Source organism: Ixodes scapularis, unplaced genomic scaffold, assembly GCF_016920785.2.
Source record: "Ixodes scapularis isolate PalLabHiFi unplaced genomic scaffold, ASM1692078v2 PGA_scaffold9__187_contigs__length_104089568, whole genome shotgun sequence".
NCBI classification, from domain to species: domain Eukaryota; kingdom Metazoa; phylum Arthropoda; class Arachnida; order Ixodida; family Ixodidae; genus Ixodes; species Ixodes scapularis.
The window spans coordinates 17,741,799-17,764,443 of NW_024609884.1; the positions used below are offsets into that span (position 1 = coordinate 17,741,799).

At 46.0% G+C, this 22,645-nt stretch overlaps 2 protein-coding genes across 2 annotated transcripts; one reads left to right on the top strand and one right to left on the bottom strand.

The window, feature by feature from the left end:
* Positions 1 to 266: 266 nt before the first annotated feature.
* On the bottom strand, positions 267 to 3,235 carry LOC8027861 (DNA replication factor Cdt1). Its single transcript, XM_002409781.4, has one exon. It carries the CDS (start codon positions 2,979 to 2,981, stop codon positions 1,332 to 1,334), a length of 1,650 nt encoding a protein of 549 aa, XP_002409825.3. The 5' UTR covers positions 2,982 to 3,235; the 3' UTR covers positions 267 to 1,331.
* Positions 3,236 to 11,823: 8,588 nt separating this feature from the next.
* LOC121833826 (adult-specific rigid cuticular protein 15.7-like) lies at positions 11,824 to 15,709 on the top strand. The gene is made up of 4 exons (XM_042287507.1): positions 11,824 to 11,889; positions 12,652 to 12,747; positions 13,844 to 14,202; positions 15,581 to 15,709. Exons 1-3 carry the CDS (start codon positions 11,878 to 11,880, stop codon positions 14,162 to 14,164), a joined length of 429 nt encoding a protein of 142 aa, XP_042143441.1. The 5' UTR covers positions 11,824 to 11,877; the 3' UTR covers positions 14,165 to 14,202; positions 15,581 to 15,709.
* The last annotated feature ends 6,936 nt before the right edge of the window (positions 15,710 to 22,645 follow it).

A 22,645-nucleotide genomic window follows, 5' to 3' on the forward strand; every position in this document is an offset into this window, starting at 1 on the left:
CAATGTTTTTTCTTTTTTTTTTTCTTTCTCAAAACTTCATATTTACTTGCCTACACCACCATACAATTGCTCTCTACAAGCACTTATTTCTTACTTATAAATTCCAGTTGTATTCTATTGGTATGAATACCATCAAACCTGAGCATTAATTACTCTCGGGGGTGGCAAATGCCACCCCCGAGAGTAATTAATGTTAAAGTTAGGGAGCCAGAAAAGCAGAAGACATGAATGTGACCTCTTGAAATGATTTACACACAACACACATATATTCAATATGTTCTTTCATAAATTTTCTCAACGTGATACACTTTTTACACAGCACATGCAGCAAAGTCACCTAAGATTCTGTAGACATTTACAAGTAACCTGTCCTAACAGAATAACATATTAGAATTAAAATTCTCTTTACAAAAGCACACTAATCTGAATGCTGCACTGCTGGTGCTTTGCAGATGCAGAAATGTAATTCCCAACACTGTTCCAAATGTTTTGACACACAATATGCAACCAGAAAGTATGCGCGAGAAATTAAGAAAATGGAAGAAAGTCCAGAGGAAGCGAAACAAATCTTACTTCAGCATGCAACTGATAGAAGAGCAACAGCCGAAAAGTACACACCAGAACCTACACAAGCGTAGAGAGCAGCCCTAAAAGCACATATAAAGTATAGCACATCATGAGTCCCTCTAATTCATTATGCTTTTTTTTTCTTTCAAAAAGGCATTAAAAGTTTTTGTCAGAACAGGCGACCTTGAAGCCTAAAAACGTTATGCAAACAGACATCTTACACAGACCAAATAAGGGTCATCAGAAAAACAAGTTTCCAACTGAAGGTTACATGAAAACAAAAACTTTTGACAAGTCACAGTACAATTATTTTGCTAGACTGCCAAATCCAAAGATGAAAGAAAGAAATGTTTTCTTTGACAGGATGACAACTCATCAATCATGTACACATATGCACCAGCCACAGCAATGTGTCCAGTTACTTGCTTCTTGAGGAATTTGAATTTCAAATTTTAAAAAGACTCCATCGCCACTGAAAGCCATCCCACAAAGAAATGCAAAATATGTCTTCCTCTTTTTTTTGCCTGCAATTTTAAGTTTGAAACACTTTCAGACACCCCATACATATTAGAAGAAAAGGCGACTAAGTGGCACCCAAAATAGTAGTCTAATAATAATTTTTTTTTAAATATGACAGCTGATAAAAAAAAATAGTCAGACCCAGAAGTTAAAATCCTTTACCAAAAAGAGCAACGTCCTCCATACTTAAAATAATGGCAAACGCCTACTAAAAGACTTCCACAAATCAAGATTAAAACCAAACCCTATTCTCGCAGCTTGCTAGTGATCCTAGCCACCAGTTCATTAGCATCCTTCTCCTTCACAATCTTCACAAACACTCCCCGCTTAATCGAAAGGACTTTGAACCAATCTGGCATAACTCTCGATGCCAGCTGCACTAAGGCTTCCACTTCATCAACAGCGAGCACACACGAGAAGCTCTCTTTCACCTTGCACACGAGCTCATCCCTCGGAATGGCCGCCTTCTGTTCAGCCAGAAAAAGCGAACGCGTAATTCGGATGAATTCGCGAAGGTTCAATAGCTCGGTTCGCTCTTTCTCATGCTCTGGCCGCAGGGTCATTTTTTGGACGAGCTTGAATGACTCGCGCTCTCTGATGCGGGCAAGCAAGTCCTGAGAGACTCCCTTTAAACACTCGCGGGCACCTCTGTCGACTGAAGAAAGTGGCGTGGCAGCGACGACAGTTCCTTGCTTTTGCACGAGGCTTTCAAGAGCACACTCAATGCGTTTGTTCAGTTTTCCCTTCACCCTGTTCAGAATGTCTTGTGCCGAAGAGCACTTCATTTCCAGAGGCGACTCGGGCAGTGGAGCTGCCTGAATGGCTGCAATGCTGTCTAGGGGAAATCTCGGATGCCAGCGCATAATGTCTTCCGCTGGGATGCCCACGGGTGGATCCAGAGTGGTGAGATACTCGCTATGGTGCTGCTTGACTCGCGACAACAGAAGGGAGTGGAAGTGGTTCCTACGTTGGAGAAGGCAGGCGGCACTCATTGTCCCAGGGGCATCGTCGATGTTTAGCTTGGCGGAAAATTCGGGCGTTATTACCAGTTGGTAGGTCTTGCTGGTGACACCAGGCCGAGACAGTTTCTCTTGGGTCAGAAGGTATGACTCGGGGTAAATGGTCTTTATCTGCCCCAGGACATCCTTGCTGAAGCGCTTCTTGGACATGACCTCGACAGATGGCTTCAGCTTGTCGAAAGTGCATACTTCTTTACGGTTGAACATCATGCTGACAATGGTATCGCAACAACGAAACTGTTCTGCCAGCTGCTTGTAGCTGAAAGGGAGGGTTAGGCTTGGTGTGCAGGGCTCAGTCAAATGATGATAGCGCTCATAGGCAGGCTGTTCCTCCTCGACGGTTTTGAACCCGGTTCCCTTTGCAGTGGACTTCAGTTTGGCCTCGGTTAGGCCCGCCCGAGCTTGGTCAATAGTCTTCAGTTGAGCCTGGACTTCCTTTAGGCGGCTAGAAGTGGTCAGCTTTTTCAAGGCATCAGGGTCGATGAGTTTCATTATATTCCGTGAGTCTTGTGGTGCAACGAAGTTGCCAAAGGTTTCTCCGCGAGTATCTCCAAGCTTCTGAGTACGAGAGGCGTTTGCAGACGAGTTTGAATGCCCTTTAAGTGCATCCTGAAGTCTCAACTGTCTGCGTACAGGACAATGACCGATCTGTCTCGCAGTGCCACGGTACACCAAGGACGAGGTAGGTGTTTTGTTCAGTGAAGAACCATCGCGACGTCGACGCTTTGAAGGCAGAGAAACAAAGCCCTCTGAGCTCACCTCGTCCGAGATCTTGTACCCAGATTTCGGTGTCACGAGCCCTTTGGCGAGAGCGTCCGATCCAAGTTTTCTCGCGTTGTAAAAGCGTGTCAATGGCGTTTGTTTCTTTGCTTCCATCGTATGGCGATATCCTCAACATTCCCGCCACTTCAGCATTTCCTAGCCCGCCAACGAGGAGTTGTTTCCCTCAAGCCACAAAAAGCGCGCAAACACCCGCAAAAACGCGCCAGGACAGTAGTTGCCAGACGCGACACGTGTTGGCGAAAATAACGAAAATCCAAAAACTACCTGAAACCAACTGAAACGCGCGTAGTTTTATGTGAAAACTTTGCTTGAAACCTACAAGACCAACTTCATCAATTTTGATTTACATTTTTTTGCTATCATTAAGGACTTCAAAACAAGCTTTAAACCCTCCAAACGTTCCCAAAGATTGTCTGAAATTGTCTTTAATCGAAAAAATACCCACATGGTGTGCTACTTTCATTGCATGCTACAGGTAATGTTGCATTAAAAAAAAATTGACAAATTAACTACGACAGATTCCAGTCCTGTGGCGCTAGAGTGACATAATTTCTCCAGGCGGCGCTCATGCGAATGGCGCTGCGAGTAGCCGCCAGATTTGAAAGAGTAATGTCGTGTCCACGGCTTTGTTTGGTGTGCGTACAGCGATCTGCATATCGATTTCCTTTAGTGGGGTGGCAAAACCTGTATAGTTACATTTAAAGTAAAAATTGTCGATGTCTATTGTTCGAACACGTTCGATCCACTTGACAGTTGCATCAGGAGCAAAATATGGTATTGTTTTCCTCTTCATTCAAACCAAGGATCGGTGATCTCCCCGGAATCTGCCAGCACCATTTCTGTGCTTGCAGATTCTTCTTCAGTCGGTCACAGTATTGATACCGTGACTGATATTTTCTAAGGTTGGTTTTGGCTTTACTATGATGCTTAAAAAAAATAAGTTACGCTTTGTGCTGTGTTGAATGTAAAGCCCCAAAACCTCTGTCGGGCACCACGCATGCATCTCTGCCCCCACGCAAAAAAAAAAAAAAAAAAAGTCTGAAAGCAAAAGCCTTTTTGTGCTTGCTTGCCTATCCAGCTCGTTCCCGTGTTTTGCGGAGTCGGCGTCGCTGTCGGCGTCGCTGTCGGCGTCGCTGTCGGCGTAACCGCAGGAGGAGGAAGAAGGGAATATATATATATATATATATATATATATATATATATATATATATATATATATACAGCAGCACGAGGTCTATATTTGTACATATAAATATTCCTTCCTCAAATTATTTAGCACTAGCACGGAATATCGCCAAATCAGAACACCTCAAGAGCTGTGCTCTAATTTCGCATTACAGAGATTTGTAAACGTCTCCCATTTTTTTTTTTCTTCTTAATTTAAATAATATGAAATTCGGAATTTTCAGGTTATATTCAGAGATAGTCAAGTATAATTAACAACTGATCGGTTTGAATACAGATATTATTTGTAATAAAGTACTGTACTCAAGATAGCATTGAAATATGGAAAGAGCTCATATGGGCTTTTACAATTTTCATACACCCTTTGCATGCGCAGCACTGAGTCTTTGTTTTTTGAGAGAATGTTCTCTCAGCATTACAGCTTACGTACATTTGAAATTAGTACTTTATTCTCACTCTTCTTTTCCTTTTTTTTTTTTTTTCGTTGGTTGAAACGGAAAAGGGAGAAGGGCAAAGGATACTGCACAATGGACATACAACATTTGCAACATTTGAGGGTTCGATTCATGTCATGCAATTCACTGAATCAAAAAAAAAAAAAAATCTAGGTTTGTTTCCGAGGTTCGAAGCCAGCGCAAATGTGTCTCTACCAACTCTCGTAGAAAATATTTTCGGAGCAGAGTGACTCGGAAGGTGCTGGAATTCAATGCCGCATTCGGGGGAGGGAAGGGGGGAATCGAGTTTAATCCGATTTTTAAGAAACATGTCCGGGGTGTAAACATCGGGTTTTACCCAAGAACGAAGACCCCTATACATATATCTAATCTAAAATGCCACCTACATATATCTTAATTCTTTACATAAAGCGGGACGAGCCGGACTTTTTTTTTACTACGGTTTTTCGGGTGAAAACGAGTATAGATGTAATGGACGTAGCAGCAAAAGCCAACGCCAGAACAGGTGACCTTTTGTTCTTGCCTCGAGTTAATCAGGTTTATAGGCGTTTATAGTCCGTCGCAACTCAAGAAGGTAGGGCGAAGGAAAGAAAGACCGGGGAGGAGGAAACAGACGGAACGCTGGAGAAGAGAGGGGGGAACTTCCTCCTCTCTCTAGCGTTCGGTCTGCTTCCTCTTCCTCGGCCTTCTTTCCCTCGCCCTACCTTCTAGAGTTGCAACGTTTTTGTTGACCCTTCAGTAACCTCAGTCCCGGTCGGTACCTCTCACCTTGTGTAACCTTTACCGGCTACTTACACCCTTACATGTTGTTCGTTAATTCACAACTTTCGCTTTTTGTCCCTTTAATCTGGCCGCCCTCCGTGAAACCCGTATGCTCCGTGGCACCGCGTGCAAAGAAGTCCAAAGACGCGGGCTCGCCTTGTATATCCCCGCAACGGTGGCGATGCTTACTCGACCGTCACTCGGGGAAAGTTTTACAGTTGCGGTACAAGACGGAAAAAAAGGAGCACGGAAATCTTCGGGGGCGACTCGGCCGACAAGTTCTGTCAATCGGCGCAACAAAAGAACCCTAGCTTGGACCGGAAGTAGGGCGGTCCCACTGTCACTGGAAGCTAACTGGAAGCCGCCCAGGTCGCTGCTGCCGACCGCCGACTGCTGAGACCGCCACTAATGCCTGACCAACCAAGCGCGCGTTCGTACGTCGCTTGCCTGAGCATCGCACTGCCCGCGCTCCACTTAGCGTGCACCATGCATGTTCCCGCCTGCGGCGGCCATTCAACGCAGGCGGGAGCCTTCGGTCGTCTCGAACGACAACTTGTCAACCGGAACTTTGGGTCACCCTGTTTTTTTGTGTTTTTTTTTTTTTTCTTTTTTTTTTTTATGCAATTGAAAAAATCTTTTCTCTGAAAAAAAAAAAAAAAAAGAAACGAAACCCTTTTAGAAAGCGGAAATTGCCCTCCGAATGCACAAGAAACGTGCGAACTGGAAAGCGTCGGTTTGGGGACACTAATAACCCGAATGTCATGTATCGTGAATATATCCATAGGGAGCGTGCGACACCTAAAGGGGGCGCGTCGATCCAACTGATCCCGCCAAATGAATCTGCTGGAAGCCGCACCGCGGCGCCACTGTCTTGTCACAGGCTTTTCATTATCACTCCGCAGCCAATCAGAGAGCGGTGTTACTCATTATGAACGCCGAAGAACGAATCACGCAGCGAGAAGGATAATAAGCCACGCCCTGCCGTTCTTACTTTGTCAGTGAGAACGGCAGGGCTTATTATATGTCTATGCTAGCTTCTCCCTGCCTGATTCGTTCTTCTGTGTTTATAGTGAGTAACGCTGATATCTGATTGCCTGCAGAGTGACAATGAAAAGCCGGCGGCCATAGGGCTCTGCCCTCGACAAGACAGTGGCGCCGCGGTGCGGCTCCCAGCAGATTCATTTGGCGGGAACATCAGTTGGATCGGCGATCAATGCTATTTAAAATTAGGTTCTTCCGCCTGAACGTCAATATGACTCGCATGAGTGCACGAGGTTTCAGTCGAAATCAGGCTATCAAATGATGGTTTTGTTATTAGCATCTCCTTTTACACGACGCAGTATATAGGATCAGCATTAACTAAGTATGCATTTAAGCGTATATATTGATTTCCTAGACTCTAGAGGGGGTACTTTCAATTCAGACTTGCTTAATTAATATAAATAGATCATTTTCGTTCAGTGATATTTTAGTAGTAGTAGGTGTGCTTCGAAAGTCAGGCACGCGAAACGCCATTTCTAATCATCCGTCATAAAAAAAAAAAAAAAAAAAAAAAAAATCTTGAGCGGTGACGATTGTAACTGCGTATTCATGTGACATTATCATAAGATACACTCTTTAGGTGAGGACACGGCGGGGCTGAACGCGTGGCGCGAGGAATCAGATAGTGTTCGTTCGACGGGCATTCGAAGAAAGGATGCATTATTCCGCGGCCCGCGGCTGACAGTGTCGCCGGCGGCCAAACGGCGAAACTGTGTGAGAGCGAAAAAAATTATCTCGTTGCCATGACACCCCGGTACACCGTGGTCTTTCTGCACGAGCGACAACCCCGCTGGAGCTCTGCGCGTGTGGAGCATGAGGCGGCACGAGCCGCCTTTGCCGTGCCCACGAGTCGACGAGTCATCTGCCGGCGCCGCTTGAAACCATAGTGAGAGAGAGAAAGAAAGAGAGAGAAAAGCGAACTTTATCTGCACTGCGCGAGGAGCGCGCTGTCCTCACCTGAAGAGTATTATCTTACACCGTGTACATTATGCATGCTCACATTAACCCACTACCGTTTATGCTGGTACTTTGATCAGGTTTTGATGTTCAGCGTACTTCTGCAAGAGTGCAAGTGCAAGAGCCGTAACGGACATAAAAGCAAAGAGCTGAACTGAATGTTTAAATGACTCTTTGAATGCAACCTTGTATAAATACACTCGAAGCTAGTCAGTGGAAATATACTTTTACTGTTTTACAGTTACGTCACTCTTTTTTTTTCTTTTTTTTCAAGCTTATTGGATCAAGGTTGTTTTACGTTTGGGCGTTGATTAGCTTCTTGTGCAAACTTCCAAACTATTACAAACAAACTGCGCGCTCGATGCGCGTGCAACCCTGAAACATTTACGCACAGATCACTAATAGTCATAGAGATCAGCGCCACAGACACAAGCCATATCGCGTTTGTGGACGGACAATTTCACCGAGAGGGCAAGACAATGTCGGAATCGAAAAACAACGATCTGAGATCTGCAGCTCTCGATTTTAGACTTCTGCTGAGCTTCCGGCCCCTGCAAGTTACATTATCTCTCAACTTGTCAGGGAGTTCAGAGACTGGAACTAACTCCTTGCACTCCGGCACTAGTTTGGACCAGGGCTCCTTACAAAACCTAAAAGAAATACGCAAAAAAAAAAAAAGAAAAGCGGGGCGGGCTGCTCGTTGACTGCCCACGCTGATATACACGCTGATACGCTGATATTCTCTGCGATATACATAATGTTTGCATTCCTCTGTATTTGCAGGCGCCCACAATCTCAAATTTCGTTTTGGTGCATAGTAGGCTTAGGTGGACGTCAGCTCATAGACACTTTGTCTTTCTTTTCTACCTTTTGCCCAGGTAACGTCATGTGCTCAAACTTTCGCATTTTATCCCCACCTCTAGCGTCAAATTCTTACGGCATTCCTGCTTTCCGTGATGCGTTTATAGTTTATTTATACGGGTCGAAAAACCGGGTTTCACTTTCTCAATCTAACCCAGTGTTGTAAAAATATAAGGAAAAGCTTGCTAAGCTCTCCTAGCAACCCCCCCCCCCCCCCCTTTCCACCTTTCTTTTCTAAAACGAAAAAGGGGGGGGGGGGGGGGGGGGGGGACTGCAAAAAACATTAAATGTCTCACACACATTTGTGTTCTCGTTTCTGGGAGGCTCTAAATTTATTCATTCTCCGGTTTTTCTGGGTATTGTCGCTTTCGACAGCAAGAACAGCGTCGCACGTCCAAATGCGGCATGAAATAGCGGTCGCGGGAACCGTGCGGGCGCGCGTGGAAATCCGGTCAGAGAGAGAGTCCGCGGATCAACGCCTGACAGGCATCAAGGCCGGCGGCAGTAGCAGGGTGTCCATTCAGACCGAACCGCGGGGAGTACGTGCTGCAGTCTTGACCGGTCAAGCATGGCGGGGAACGACGGACCGAGTCGTCGGACAAAGACGCCAATCGGAGCGGGCCCGCCCAACGCTGTGCGCGGCACCTCTTTCTACCATCAGCGCATTATACACATTATACAGCGGAAAGACGCCGACCCTCTCCGCGGGCTTACGCAACACGAGAATAACGAAGGCCTCCGAACGCCCCACCGTCTTCCTCGATGGAACGTTATCACAGTCAGATGGCGCCAACTCGGCCATTGGACCCGAGCCCGATGCCGAGCGTCCTTCGACGCGTTCATTGGATACGCGAGGCCCAGCCGAGCACCGACGCAGCACTCGTATCCAATCGGTGTCTTCGCTCGTTCCCACTCCGATGACGTCAAAAATTCAAGTGCGCAGGGTTTGCTTATTTTACACCCTTAAAAAGCCCTCGCGTCCACTTTCCCGCACAACAGTCGGAGAGCCAATCATCGTAACTTCCTAAGGCAGCCCAGCGAATGACGATGCCGAAACATATATATTGGTTCAGTCGGTGACAGCAAGGGCGATGAGCGCAGCGACGACGCACTTTTGGCGTAGCTTGATTGGTCCCCGAGGGTCGTAGAGTGCGCTACACTCTAAAGAAAAAGCCCGTGCGTCTACTTTCCCGCACAACACTCGGAGTCTGAGAGCCAATCACCGCAATTTACGAGGCAGCTCAGCGAATGACGATGCCGAAACATATGTTTAGACCAAAAAACACAGTCCGAGTTGTGACATTAAGCAATGCAAGCGTGACGTTTTGCATTGCTTAATGTCACAACTCAGACTGCGTTCTTTGGTCTAAACATATGTTTCGGCATCGTCATAGGCTGAGCTGTCTCCGTAGGTTGCGGTGATTGGCTCTCTGAGTGTTGTGCGGGAAAGAAGACGCACGGGCTTTTTTTAGAGTGTACATAGGAATTAAAGTGAGTCGGTGTCGAATAAAGTCTCTGTCCTTATTCAAATTTCTCTCAACGCCCCAAGTTGAAAGGAAGGGCGAGGAGTGATGAAAGCGCACCAGAAATCATTTCGATCTACGCGCCTAGAAAGTGAGGGAAAGGGGGAGATCACGAGAACGGCTCTGGTTCGAATGATTAGTGGGCATAGACCAATTGTCTCCATGCGCAACACTCGTCGAATGCGTTCGAATTCGAAAGCCAAATACCGGACACCGGCGTTCCGTGTTGAGTGCAGTAGAGACAAGGGCAGCTAAGCTTTAGGTCTACCCACTAATCACTCCAATCAGATCTCGGCCTTCTGGCGTCCCTCTCGTCTCCTCCTTTCCCTCGCTTTCTTGGCGCATAAAAGGACACCAATGAGAACACAGATATTACGTGTATGGGGTACATATAATAGCTATATGTTATGACTGGTGCTCTTCTATAGGTCGAAGTGATTTCTAGTTACACGTAATATCTACGTTCTGACTGGTATTCTTTTCTGGTTCGCTTTCATAACTCACTTGCCCTTCATTTCAACTAGGGACGTTGAGATAAATTTGAATAACGCGATACTTTATTAGGCACAGACGTATCAGGAGGAGACTTCCCTTCTTAAATTTTGACATATACATTTCAAGGAAAGTCTCTTCCCGAAACGTCTGTGAGTAATTAAAGTCTCGCTTCGTTATTAAAGTTTCTCTCAAACGGTATAATTTCTCCATGAACAATATTTTTAAGTACATCCAGTTTCGATTATGGCGAAGCCTGCAAGCTCAAACAGATACTTTTGGTGTTTTGTATCTGAGTAATGAAGTCTGAAACGCTATTAAAAGCAAATAAAGAAAAATGGGTAATCGTAATCATATAGACGACTGATACAAACAGCTGAATCACGGTGTTCGGCTATCGTAACAAACAAAACGGCGCTTCATGCTGTTCCAATGATTCGCCTTGCCGTCAAAACTCCGTCCGTCAGTTGATTCAGTAAAACTAACGTCTCCCGTTGGAATTTTGTGACGGGACACTAAAACGGATTTTGAGATCGCCTCTTTATGGCGCGAAATCGATATACGCACGCATATCTCGGGAAAGGGGTGTCTTGTGGGTGTTTCGTCGCGTTTTTAATAGGGGAAAAAACTCACGAATGGCTGTGAGTTTTCTAGGATGCTTAGGCTGCGTAGTCGACATCACGCCGTAAAGAGACGATCTCAGTATCCACTTTCGTGAACTTGCAGGGCGTGGCACGCCCCGGGGTCCCAATGATCACTCCGTATAGACAACAATACTGCGGGATTAGTGAATAAAAGCGTCCACGACAACGCAATAAGCAAGAAGTTCAGTGACTAGAAGCGCATGTTGTTTAACCGATATTGCAAACATCTGGAAACAAGCTTGAGAGCTACCGATTTTGAAAGGCATTTAAGCATCTTCTTTAAAAGATAATGAAATGTTGTTTTCTTCCTGTGTAATTGCCTCTCACGTGTGTTGTATATACTGTACCCCATCATTAAATCGTTGCCTCTTGAGTTTTTGGTGAACACGCACACGCTCATACACTAGATAACAATAAGGCAAAAAAAGACACCTAAAGGTATTGTGACGGGGAAGCACTAAAGAAAGGACCTGGCCAACACGTCTCCTAAATGCCACGACTCCACAATGCGGAACCGAGGCTGTAGGAGATAATGCCGGGTCACATGCCCCAAAACAAGACCTTCCCGCGTCAAGCCCCCACCATTACGTGTGCGTGGCTCCAGAGCAAAGGCGAGGGAGAGCCACAGACACCGGTGATCGGACACCGGGATACAGCGTAAAGTTCGGATAAAGTAACAGTCACCGCATACAAGGCAGCTTCGGTATTCATAGTAGCTGGAGCGAGGTGAGCGAGTGCCGGCCGACAACTTTCACCGCGACCTCAGGTTCCCGCGTGCGAAAAAGGGGGGGAAAAGACACGAAATCGTAGCGAAGTTGAAGTGAAAGAAAGAAATGGCGGGTTGCGTGCTCCCCTGTGAGAAAGGGGACGCTGCTTAAAGTTCGATTAACGAACTTGTGGGAGGGGGAGCGAGGGGAAGGGGGGGGGGGGGGGGGCGGTCGGAAGTGGGCGCAAGGCGGCGTTGTGGTTCGATATATAAGTCAGGCGCACCAGATCACGGCAACAGTCGGCCATTGCCTTTTAGACGTTTCCTTTCCGTACGTGCTTTCAGACTCTCAGCGTAGAAGCAATGATCGCAAAGGTGAGCGCCTAGTAACTCATTATCGCCAAAATCTTGCTTTTTGCCTTCAGCTGCATATATACAAGGTGTTTCATGAAAAGTGGACAAATTCGATATGGCGAAAACTACGCGTCGCAAAAAAAAAAAATAATAATAATGCTTGTGTTGTTTTGGTCCTGGGCCAGGAGCCTATTTAGAAAAATTATTGAAGTCCCGGATAATTAGGTTGTTAATTATTTTTGCGTAATTAACTTTTTTAATATTGTATTTAAGGGCATAGTTTCAATTAGAAAATTGCTCAGCATCATCAAAAAACAGTAAATGAACAAATTTCAGAACAATAGAAGGCACGCGAAGCATTTTACGGCTTTTTGAAAAACTGCACAAATTCGACGGGTTTTTAAGTTTCGGTTTGCTATCGGAGGGCATATCGGCCCCGAGAAAGAGAGAGAGAGATACGAAGACAGAAAATTGCCATTCTTACAAATTCGGATTTAAATATTCTTCGCGAATGGCGGTCTCGAAGTATCCACGCACTCCGTTGCTCCCGTCGCAGTTGGTCCGTGGGGTTTTGGGGCGGCGGCGCTAGAAGCAGCGCCATGGACGTTCATTTTGTATCTCCTCTATTGATGGCGTGAATGCGCATGATTGATACGGTCAGAGAATAAAAACATCAGTTGCGAACAGAGAGAGAGAGAGGGGGGGGGGGGGGGGCACCTAATAGCTACGGCCATTCAACTGTGTCTTATGTGCCTAAGAGTGAGGGTACGCGTCTATTCGCAGACGTGCATCGTAGTCGTTCTGGCTGCTGCCGCCAGTGCTGGTGGGCTGGGTTACGGCGGGCACGGTGGCCACAGCGTGCAGCACAGAAAACAAGACGTAAGTGTTCGACCCGTCTGCACTGCGACACGGGTTGCTTCTTGCGTCCCCCGGTGCGGAGATCCTGGAGAAACTCATGTGCTTTATTTGGACGCGGTCAGGTAGGACGGTTTCCAACTTGGAGCGAACTCTTGCACGTAGACAGAAGCAAAAGTGCCAAACCCTCTTCAGTGTTAATCGGGTTGAGCAGCTGTCTTTTGTCCAGGCCTTCCTAATGCCGGACGTCCAAGATCACTTTCAGTCTGGCTGAAAATACTTCCCCAGTTTCTTTCTTTCCCTTCCTTATAACGCTCTCATTTGTTCCTCACCTGATGTAGATGACTAGGGGTAACACAGCGTGGTTGAGACATGGTAACGGCTTTGTGCAGTCGCACAATGCATCCGTATGCTGCTCACGCTCAGTTCCCACGTCTTCCCTTCAAGGGCGCCGCCATCTTGAATTGTCGTCACTTCCGGTATGGGTAAAAACATTGTTTTGCCATCGCCACGCCAGTAAAAGGCGCTTGGGATATAAGCGTAGCCGTCACACATTAGGGAGTTTTAGTAAACTGTGTTTTCCCCTCCGCTAACCCCCCGCTACGAAGAAACCGTCACTGCGCCTGCGCGCCGATGGCCTTCGCTGTAGAGTTCCGGGTAGCGGAGGGGCTTAGCGGTGAGGGAAACACGGCCTACTAAAACTCGCTATTATCGTTTTGCCTCCCCCTTATTTTTTTACTAGCTACAGGTTTAAACGTTTTAGTGTTTTTTCGTCGCCCATACCGGATATGCCTATTAGGTGGCTGGCGACGAGACTCCTCCCACAAAGTCCTCCACTCTTTCCACGTTAGCAGAGCGAACGGTGGTGGTGGGGGGTAGGGGGAGGCGAGTGGACTCACCTGCTCTCTCGCCATCCTTCCAGTGTTCGCACTGCTAAAGAGGAAAGAGAGTAGAGTATGTGAATGCAAAGCGCTGACCTGCTAGCAATATGCTAGCTGGCTTGTTGTTCTGTCTCCTTGAAGTTCTCCCATCATGCGCTGAGATTTTCGTCGAAATTACGTCGTCACAAACCACCTTTCAAAACGATCGCCATTGAACTAGCATACTATCGCCGTCGCAGGACCATGGCAACTTTAACTTCGGCTACAACATCGTAAACGGCTACGGTGCCACCAACGGACGCCACGAGTCCGGCTCGGCGTACGGCGGAGTGCGGGGCGCCTACTACCTGGCCGACGTGGACGGACGCAGCCGGCGCGTCGAGTACGTGGCAGACAAGCTTGGCTTCCGAGCCGTCATCAAGACCAACGAGCCCGGCACCAAGAGCAGCCTGCCCGCGGCAGCGCCGTACATCTCGGCCCACGGCAAGGCTGTCGGAGCCTTCGGACACGGTGGTGGCTACGGCCACGGCGGCTATGGCGGACACGGCTTCTACGGCTAACCGCTCGGTCTACCAGGATTGCTTTTTGTGAAAATATGGTAGGCACCGGTCGTTGCTCAGCAGGAGGGGACGCGCGAAGCACTAATAGTAATGGGCGAGCCTCTTACCGCAACCAGGGGCAAATGCAGGCGTTTCCTTGGGGGGGGGGGGGGGGGGGGGGGGGGGGGTCAATGTATCAGGTGTTTGAGAACCTTTCCCCCCTTTTCCCCGCCCTAAAATTTTACGTGCGGAATAGGCCGATCTCACCAAGCGCTCGGCGCATGCGTGGCGCCGCCATCATTTTAGTTCACTGAAAGCAAACGGCAATGTACGAGAGGGCTCGTGCTGTCTCGTGCTCCACACGCGCAGAGCTCCAGCGAAGTTGTCGCACGCGCAGAAGGACTAAAGTTCCCTCGATGCATTGCGGCAGCGGTGGCGTAGTCAAACTGGCTGGTGAGATTGGTCTATTCAAAGGGAAGTCAGGACATCTGACCCCCCCCCCAAAACCTGTTGCAATTCCCGTGAGCTAATCAGCGGGAAGGAGCGAAGCACGTGACAGCTCTCCACGGGATGCGAGCATGCCGCCGACGGTATTCGCTAGCACGTGTTTCGCTGCCACGTTATGAGTGGCTCGCCAGGATTCGTAGCTTTGACCGTTTGCCAACTTATACTCAAATCAAGAAAAGCTGTTTATCTCGATTTGCAATGTTAGTATTTATTTTCTCAAAGGATACACTGCGTCAAAATATTGCTATGACCCTAATGAGGGCCGACAGTACTTGGAATTAAATAAACAGCCGGAGAGGTTCCTGCAGATGGCGCTGCCACTGCATAGCTGCACTCTAAAAAATGTTTGTGCGTCTACTTTCCCGCACAACACTCGGAGAGCCAATCGCCGCAACTTACGGAGGCAGCTCAGCGAATGACGATGCGGAAACATACGTTTAGACCAAAAAACGCAGTCTGAGTTGTGACATTAAGCAATGCAAAACGTCACGCTCGCATTGCTTATTGTCACAACTCAGACTGCGTTTTCTGGTCTAAGCTTATGTTTCGGCATCGTCATTCGCTGAGCTGCCTCCGTAAGTTGCGCTGATTGGCTGTCCGAGCGTTGTGCGGGAAAGCAGACGCACGGGCTTTTTTTAGAGTGTGGTTGACTTCATAATGTTTGGTTTAAAAAGTACGTACTCATGAGATTGCGAGGGTTAGAAGAGCCGGTCACAAATATTATCGATGAGCTACGTTCACTGTCCGGGTTTTAACTGGAACGCCGCGTGCCCGCAGTCGGGTAGCAATAGTTTTTCCTCAATAGAAAATTATTAACGTGACTCGTACACGAAACCGGGAAAGTGTTTTGTATTCCTCCAAAAAGCATAATAATAATAATATAATAATAATAATAATTTTTATTTGCACGCCCTTCCAACATGTTCTCAGAGCGCAGGTGACTGGCAAGGGGGCTTCAGGACAGCTCTGCTTCCTCGTCTTACTCGTCCTCTGCATTGCCTACCCAGGCTGCTCTCCGTCGCCCAAGTGTGCCATCTGTCTTCGTGCTGTGTCGTCAGCTATGCGTAATCTTTGAGCATTAAAACTCGTTGCCGAAACGTCTCGTGATCCTTCTCAACTACCTCTTACATTGATCATACGGATTCGTGCAAACTGCACGGAAGTCGAAACTTGACTTCCTTGTCTTGCGTTTGTTTAGTCCGTTCGATGTACGTTAATTTCGTTTTCGTGAACTACGCTGCGTCATTTTTGGCCTATTTCAGAAATGACATAGATTGACGCCCTACAAATGGCAGTCGATCTGTCGAAGCTTTCTCGTAAAATAGCAAGGTGCAGAACCATCCCTTCCCAAAAAGGTTGGCTTATAGTTATCGAGCAATAAAACTTACCAATTTGTGGGACGGACAGGCTGGAGACCGGGTTTCGGCTTTAAGAATGACGATATTTAATGAGACATGATTAGTTGATGGAAGCATTGGTCAGTTCCATTCTGCCTTCGCCGCGCTGGTCCCGCTTATATGCCAGTGGTGACGTGACGATATTGCGTCACAGGCGGGATCCTCGTGCGTCTGGAGGTGGCTGTCGGCATCGATGAAAATGAAGTCTTACAGCACCTGTCATTGGCCCGAAGGTTTATGGCTTCGCGGCAGCAGCTTTTCTCGATGTTAGAAGAAGACGAAGACCCGCTGACGTTAATTATTTCGACACAAGTTTAAAAAAAAAAATATCCTGGTTTTGGGTTTTCGAGAGTTACTTCAAATATTACAATATTAAGATAAATACAGTTAAAAAAAATTACAAGCTGAAACAGCTATTATCACGAGAAACCTTGCACGCACCTTGCGAGCGTACCCCATGTTCATCGGTGATACAGCGTTCGTTGCGCGCTCCATGCATTCACAAGATGTTCCCAGCACAGTCGAGAGGATGGCGTTGGGGAAAAGTCTTTCCTGTTTACGGACGCAACCCACTGCAGCCGGAGATGGAGGTCATGTGCTCGCCTTGCCGGATTCCGTACAAGCTACATAGGTCCTCGGACAGTATTCGACGCTTTCTGCCGTTATTCGTGCACCCAGTGGTGCTCCGATGACCGGGGAAGGGGTACCGCGGAGTGAGAATCGCGCTCTCTAGCTCTTGGATTACTGGCCTCATAAAAACTGGCTTGCCCACACCTTCCTGGCGTGAAAAAATAAAGTAAGGCTCTAATAGTGTTCATATATAGCAGCGGTCTCAGACACGCGGCCCGCGCCCGCTGGCAAGCGGCTACGTTTCCCGGTTCTCATGTCTCGGGTGCTAGAAATGGCATGCGTCATTGTGATCTCATCTCGTCGATAACTTTTCGCTCGAAAAGTAGCTTTGCTCTTTTAACGTTTCACATAAATTATACTTATCTATGTTCATTTGCCCTTTCCTTCGCTTTATATTTCGCTTCCCGGTTTTTTGTGATATACAACAATTCCGCTACTAGGCTGCAAGCACAAGCTATTCGTTAAAGGGACACTGACAGCCCCCAATTTTTATTTTATATTTTGCCAGGTGAATCATTATGGTGTGAGAAGACTACCCAATCAATTTGTTGCTACAGCGTCACGCATATTTTTAATAAAGTCAAAAGACGCAACAGCCCGAAACCAAAACCGAAACTGGACTGGGGAGGAAGAAATATAGAGGAGGAGAGAAATGGCGGAAGTCACGTGACTGGGATACTTTTCCTTCCCAAAAAAAACGTATTTGCAGCTTTTTAGAAGCCGCAAAAATGGGTATCGTGTTTATTTTCTATTTTTAATATTGTGCGAGTGCCTTCGATGACCTACGACTTTGATTAAATTTGGTGGTTGTCATGCACAACTAAAAACCTCGGCGAGCATAAATACCCTGTCAGTGTCCCTTTAATAACCACTACTTTGATGTAAATACCTGTAAAAAGCTCAGAGATATATATTCCTGGTCACAATATCCATTATATAGTTTTTGCAGACATTCATGTACAGTGCTGTCATGAAAGTTTGTTTTTGGCACTGTGCCATTCCTGCACTTCCCAGTTGAACTATCTGGTAAAGATTTAACTCCGATCACAATCCCACTTAGGGAAGACATTTTTTCCAGCTGCTGCAGTGACCAATTTAGTTCTGAGTAACCAGCAATAGATCAATATTTGGTTTACCGAGTGACAACATTAAGTTTGAGGAGCACCTTCTTTTTTCTCTTTTTCTTCTCATTTTTCCTCTATAGTTTAAACAGTGTCCCTTCGTTAATACAGACACAGCTTTGTTCCTCTTGAAATACTGATGCATCATTTGCACCTGTTTAACAGCTTATCGGAATGTTTTTCGATCAGCAGGGCCAACTGCCAGAGATAAAGCTACAAGCTCCGGAATTTCGCCTTTTGTTCGAGTGTTGTAGTAAAAGTCGTCAGAAAGCAACAACTGTCAGATTAACTGATTGTTTTTTTTTTTAGAGACATGTCGAGCTTGGTTAATTCCTGGGTGAATTGAACAACGGCAACAACAGTGTACTCGTTCTATTAAAATGCTCTACTTGTTCTATTAAAAATGTTGTACTTGTTGTATTAAAATACGAGCACGTTGGTGGAGCGGTGTCATCTTAATTTTTATCAAATCAGGTCAGGGCCCAAAGTAGTCTTAGTAAACAAAGTAGTAAACAAATCAAATCTAAAGATGTCACTGGCAAACTGTGAGTTTACAAAAAGCATAAAGCACGAAGTCTCTTCCCCCCTCCCCCCGTCTTTCGCTGACCCTCGATCCTTCCCCCCCCCCCCCTTCCCCCGCATTACGCTGGCCCTCGATCCTCTCCCCCCCCCCCCCCCCCCCCCCTCCTTCCGTCTTACGCTGACCCTCGAGCCTTCCGGTGTGGGATGTCCGGCCCCCACAATCAAATGAGTTTGAGACCACTGATATATAGCAAAACTATAATTACTTACGCGTCGCAAACCCAGCCTCGTACTGCTGTTTTATGACGATCATCCAGATGACAGCCATTTTGATACGCGCCAGTGCGCCCCCTATAGGTCGTGAAAGTTGCGAATTAAGTTTGGGAGTTTCAAACAGAGAAGGAAGCGCAAACGAAATTCGGGCAATGCATACACCCAATACCGGCGAAGCCTTTCATCCGAGACTTTCACTCTTTCCAACGCACCAGCAAGGGGGAAGCGCCGGTAGTTTTTTCCACTGTTCTCTCTCGCCCCCTTTCAGTAAAACGGTTTATACACCCCAAGCGGCGGCGGGGCCGTGCGTTCTATATTTTGTCGAATCATGAAAAGCACATAGGGCAACTGCGGCGAAAAGTGTTAACCAACCCCTCCCGCCCCCTCCCCCCCCAAAAAAAAAAAAAAAAAAAAAATCCCCCTAGAAAAACGAATGCCACCCCCCCCCCCCCCCTCCCCCCTCCCCCCGGGAAACGCTTGGGACGTCTCTTTCAAGAGACGTCCCAAACGTTTCCCGGGAGAGGGGGGGGGTATGGGGAAATGAACTTTTCGCCTATGGGCCCTAGGGGTGGGCGACATGGGCTGCCGCCCAGGGCGCCAAATGGGAAGCGCCGTCGCGCCCCCTTTCTGAATTTTTTTTTTTATTTAGGTTTTTGATTTATTTGAACACAGCGTCCGACACGATCGCCGTTCGTTTTTGGAATGCGGTTCTCGTCTGACAAAACGCTCGTGTTGGGCCACTACTGACATGTTTACTACCAACGTGATGTCGCGCGCGCGCGCACACACACACACACACCCTACCCACACTCACACACACACAACGCACGCACGCACACAGACAGACAGACACACCCACACCCACACACACTGCGTTGGGCGGTTACATTTGGATTCAGGCAACGAGGTCTAATCGTATTTTTTATTTTGCTTCAAATTTTTATTTCTCGTGGCGCATGTTCCAAGAAGAACAATCCTTTTTATTTTAATCTCCTGACATGTTTGGTTTCTGAGAAGAAAAAAAAAAAAAAATCTCAAAGAAGCAGGAAAGAACGACGAGGTTTCGACGATTGAAGTATTCAAAACAGAGCTTCTATATTTGTTTTTTATTGTGATACATATACATGTATATGCAAGTATAGGTAAAACGACATTGCGACTACTGTTTATTATTCGTCGCTCCAATAATTGTAAAACTCCCCAAACAAGCCTCCGCGAACAGCTGTGACCTAAACTGCGGATTTTTTTTTTTAGTAGACTGCGTTTAGTATCGCTTTTAAAATAATACCGCGTGTAGAACCTTTCATTGCCTTCCACATTACGCAAAGTTTGTGTCTTAGTCATGTACGAATATTGAAAAATAAATTGTGAAACAGCGGTTTTTATTTTTTTCTGCAATTTCAGCACATTGCATAAAAAAACATTTTCAATTTTTAAAAACCAAGCAGCAGTTGTTTGCGGAGTAAAATAAAAACGTAAAAAAATGAGTGACAAAAACAACTAAAAATGTTTATGTTGTGTTATCAACATGAATTTCGCATTTAAAAATTTAGGCTTCCAATAGGAAGTGTATTTTACTCTAATGTTTTACAATATTAAACTTTGAAATTTCTAACATAGTACAGATTATGTAGCGCATAGGGTTTAGGCTTGAGGCCTCTTCAATCATGGCACCGGCGGAAATTTTCTCAAGACCCGCTTTCGGCAGTTGCGATTTTATAGTGTTTAGACATTTGGAATTGCAAACTTGTTATTATACGCCTAACGACATTAATGTCTTCTATATGATTACATTTTAAACGTCCCTTGGATTCTTATAATAAAGAATAAAATATACAGCTATAACCCATAAACTCACCATCGGCATTTGCTCTTTTTTTAGCATATTTTTAGAGACTTGAAACTCAAGTAGGCTGGCTAAACAAAACGTGTTAAAAAAAACGCGACGCAATTTTTTTTTTTTTTTTTATACAGCGTGCTGAAATTGAACCAAAAGCGAAAACCTTCTCTATTTCATAATTTATTTCTTAGTATTTGTACATGATAAAGACACAAACTTTGCTTAATTTGGAAGGCAATGAAAGGTTCTACACGTGGTATTATTTTAAAAACAATACTAAACAGCAATTTAGGTCACAGTTGTTCGCGGAGGCAGGCGCATGTAGCCAGGATTTTGATTTTTTTTTTTTTTGGGGGGGGGGGGGGAGAGGAGGCCCCAGCAAAATGGAAGATTTCGGGGGGGGGGGGGGGCCCATAGCGCCCCCCCCCCCCCCCTGGCTACTTGCCTGCGCGGAGACATGTGTGGGGATTTTTACAAAAATTGGAACGACGAAAAATAAATAGTAGTTATAATGTCGTTTTACCTACTTGCATATATTTCTCAATAAAAAATATAGAAGCTCTCTTTTGAATACTTTAAGATTGAGAGTGATTCAATACGCCACAGACGACAATCGTCAATATGACCCATAAAAACCCATCACCGGCATTTGCTCTTTTTTAGCATATTTAGAGGCTTAAAACTCGAAACTGGTGCATATACCTCTAACGAAATGTATGCTGGCAAAAACAAAAAACAAAAAAAAAAACGCAACGCAATAATTTTTTTTTTTTTTACAGCGTGCTGAAATTGAACAAAAAGTGAAAACCTTTTCTATTTCATAATTTATTTCTCAGTACTCATACATGATTAACCGCCGAATTCAGAAACCTCACTCAAACTACACTAAAACTTAAGGGCCCCTCCACTTCCTCGAGGAAGTGGATGGGCCCTTCGGTTTGAGTGTAGTTTGAGTGAGGTTTCTGGAATTCGGCGGTAAGACACAAACTTTGCACAATGAGGAAGGCAATGAAAGGCTCTACACGTGGCTCCAATTTCCGTAAAAATCCCCAAACATGCCTCCGCGAACAACTGCAATACTAAACATCTGCAATACTAAACATAATCGACCCTTCCCCCCCCCCCCCCCCCCCCCTCCAAAAAAAAAAAAAAAAAAAGAAGAAAATTACAGTTTACGTCACAGTTGTTCGCGGAGGCATGTTAGGGGATTTTTACAAAGATTGAAGTCACGAATAATAAATAGTAGCTATAATGTCCTTTTACTTACTTGCATACATATCACAATAATAAAAAAAAAATATAGAAGCTCTCCTTTGAATACTTTGAGATTGAGAGTGATTAAAAAACGCCACACACGACAATCGACGAAACCTCGTCGTTCTTTCCTGCTTCTTTGAATTTTTTTTTTCTCGGAAACTATACTCCGTTTCACCTTATGTTGTACCGCAGCGAAGGCTAGAAGCGCGAGCTCATAGCTTTGACAGGAGATCTTGTGCCGTCGACATCTGCCCAAGAGCAAGAAGCTCGCGCTTGTAGCCTTTTCAGCGGTACATCATAAGGTGAAAGACGGTCAAGACATTAAAATAAAAAAAAAATTGTTCTTCTTGGAACATGCGCTATGAAATATACAAATTTGAATAAAAAATAATACGACTGCACCTCGTTGCCTGACTCCAAATGAATGACCCTACCTCGTTGGGGGTGCCACTTCCAAACTTCCGGTTTATCACTCTAACCCCCCATTCACACTGGAAGCGGATCCGCGTTCGCGAAGCGGTTGCGAAAGCGGTTGTATAAAGATCCAGTGCAATTGCACGCGCATTTGATGTCATCGTGTGCGCGTGCAATTGTACTGAATCCTTATACAACCGCGTTCGCAACCGCTTTGCGAACGCGGATCCGCTTCCAGTGTGAATGAGCCCTAAGCCCCTCTATCTCGTTGAAAAGACCCCACCCCGTCTAAGCGTCGAAGCTACGGGCCGCCAGGTCCAATAATGAGTCAGATAGAAACCACGTGTTATATTGCTCCAAGTGCCGAAAATATTGAGTTTGATAATCGAAAATTCGCGGTTCAGGCGGTTCAGGTACAGTAGTTCAGGCGTATTCCAGCCTCCAGGTGTTTTTTACTCTACCATATTTATACGATTCTATGACGGGAACATCGGCGACGTACCACTGTGCAGTAACGCAGCGGGGTTATCGATGGAAGTGA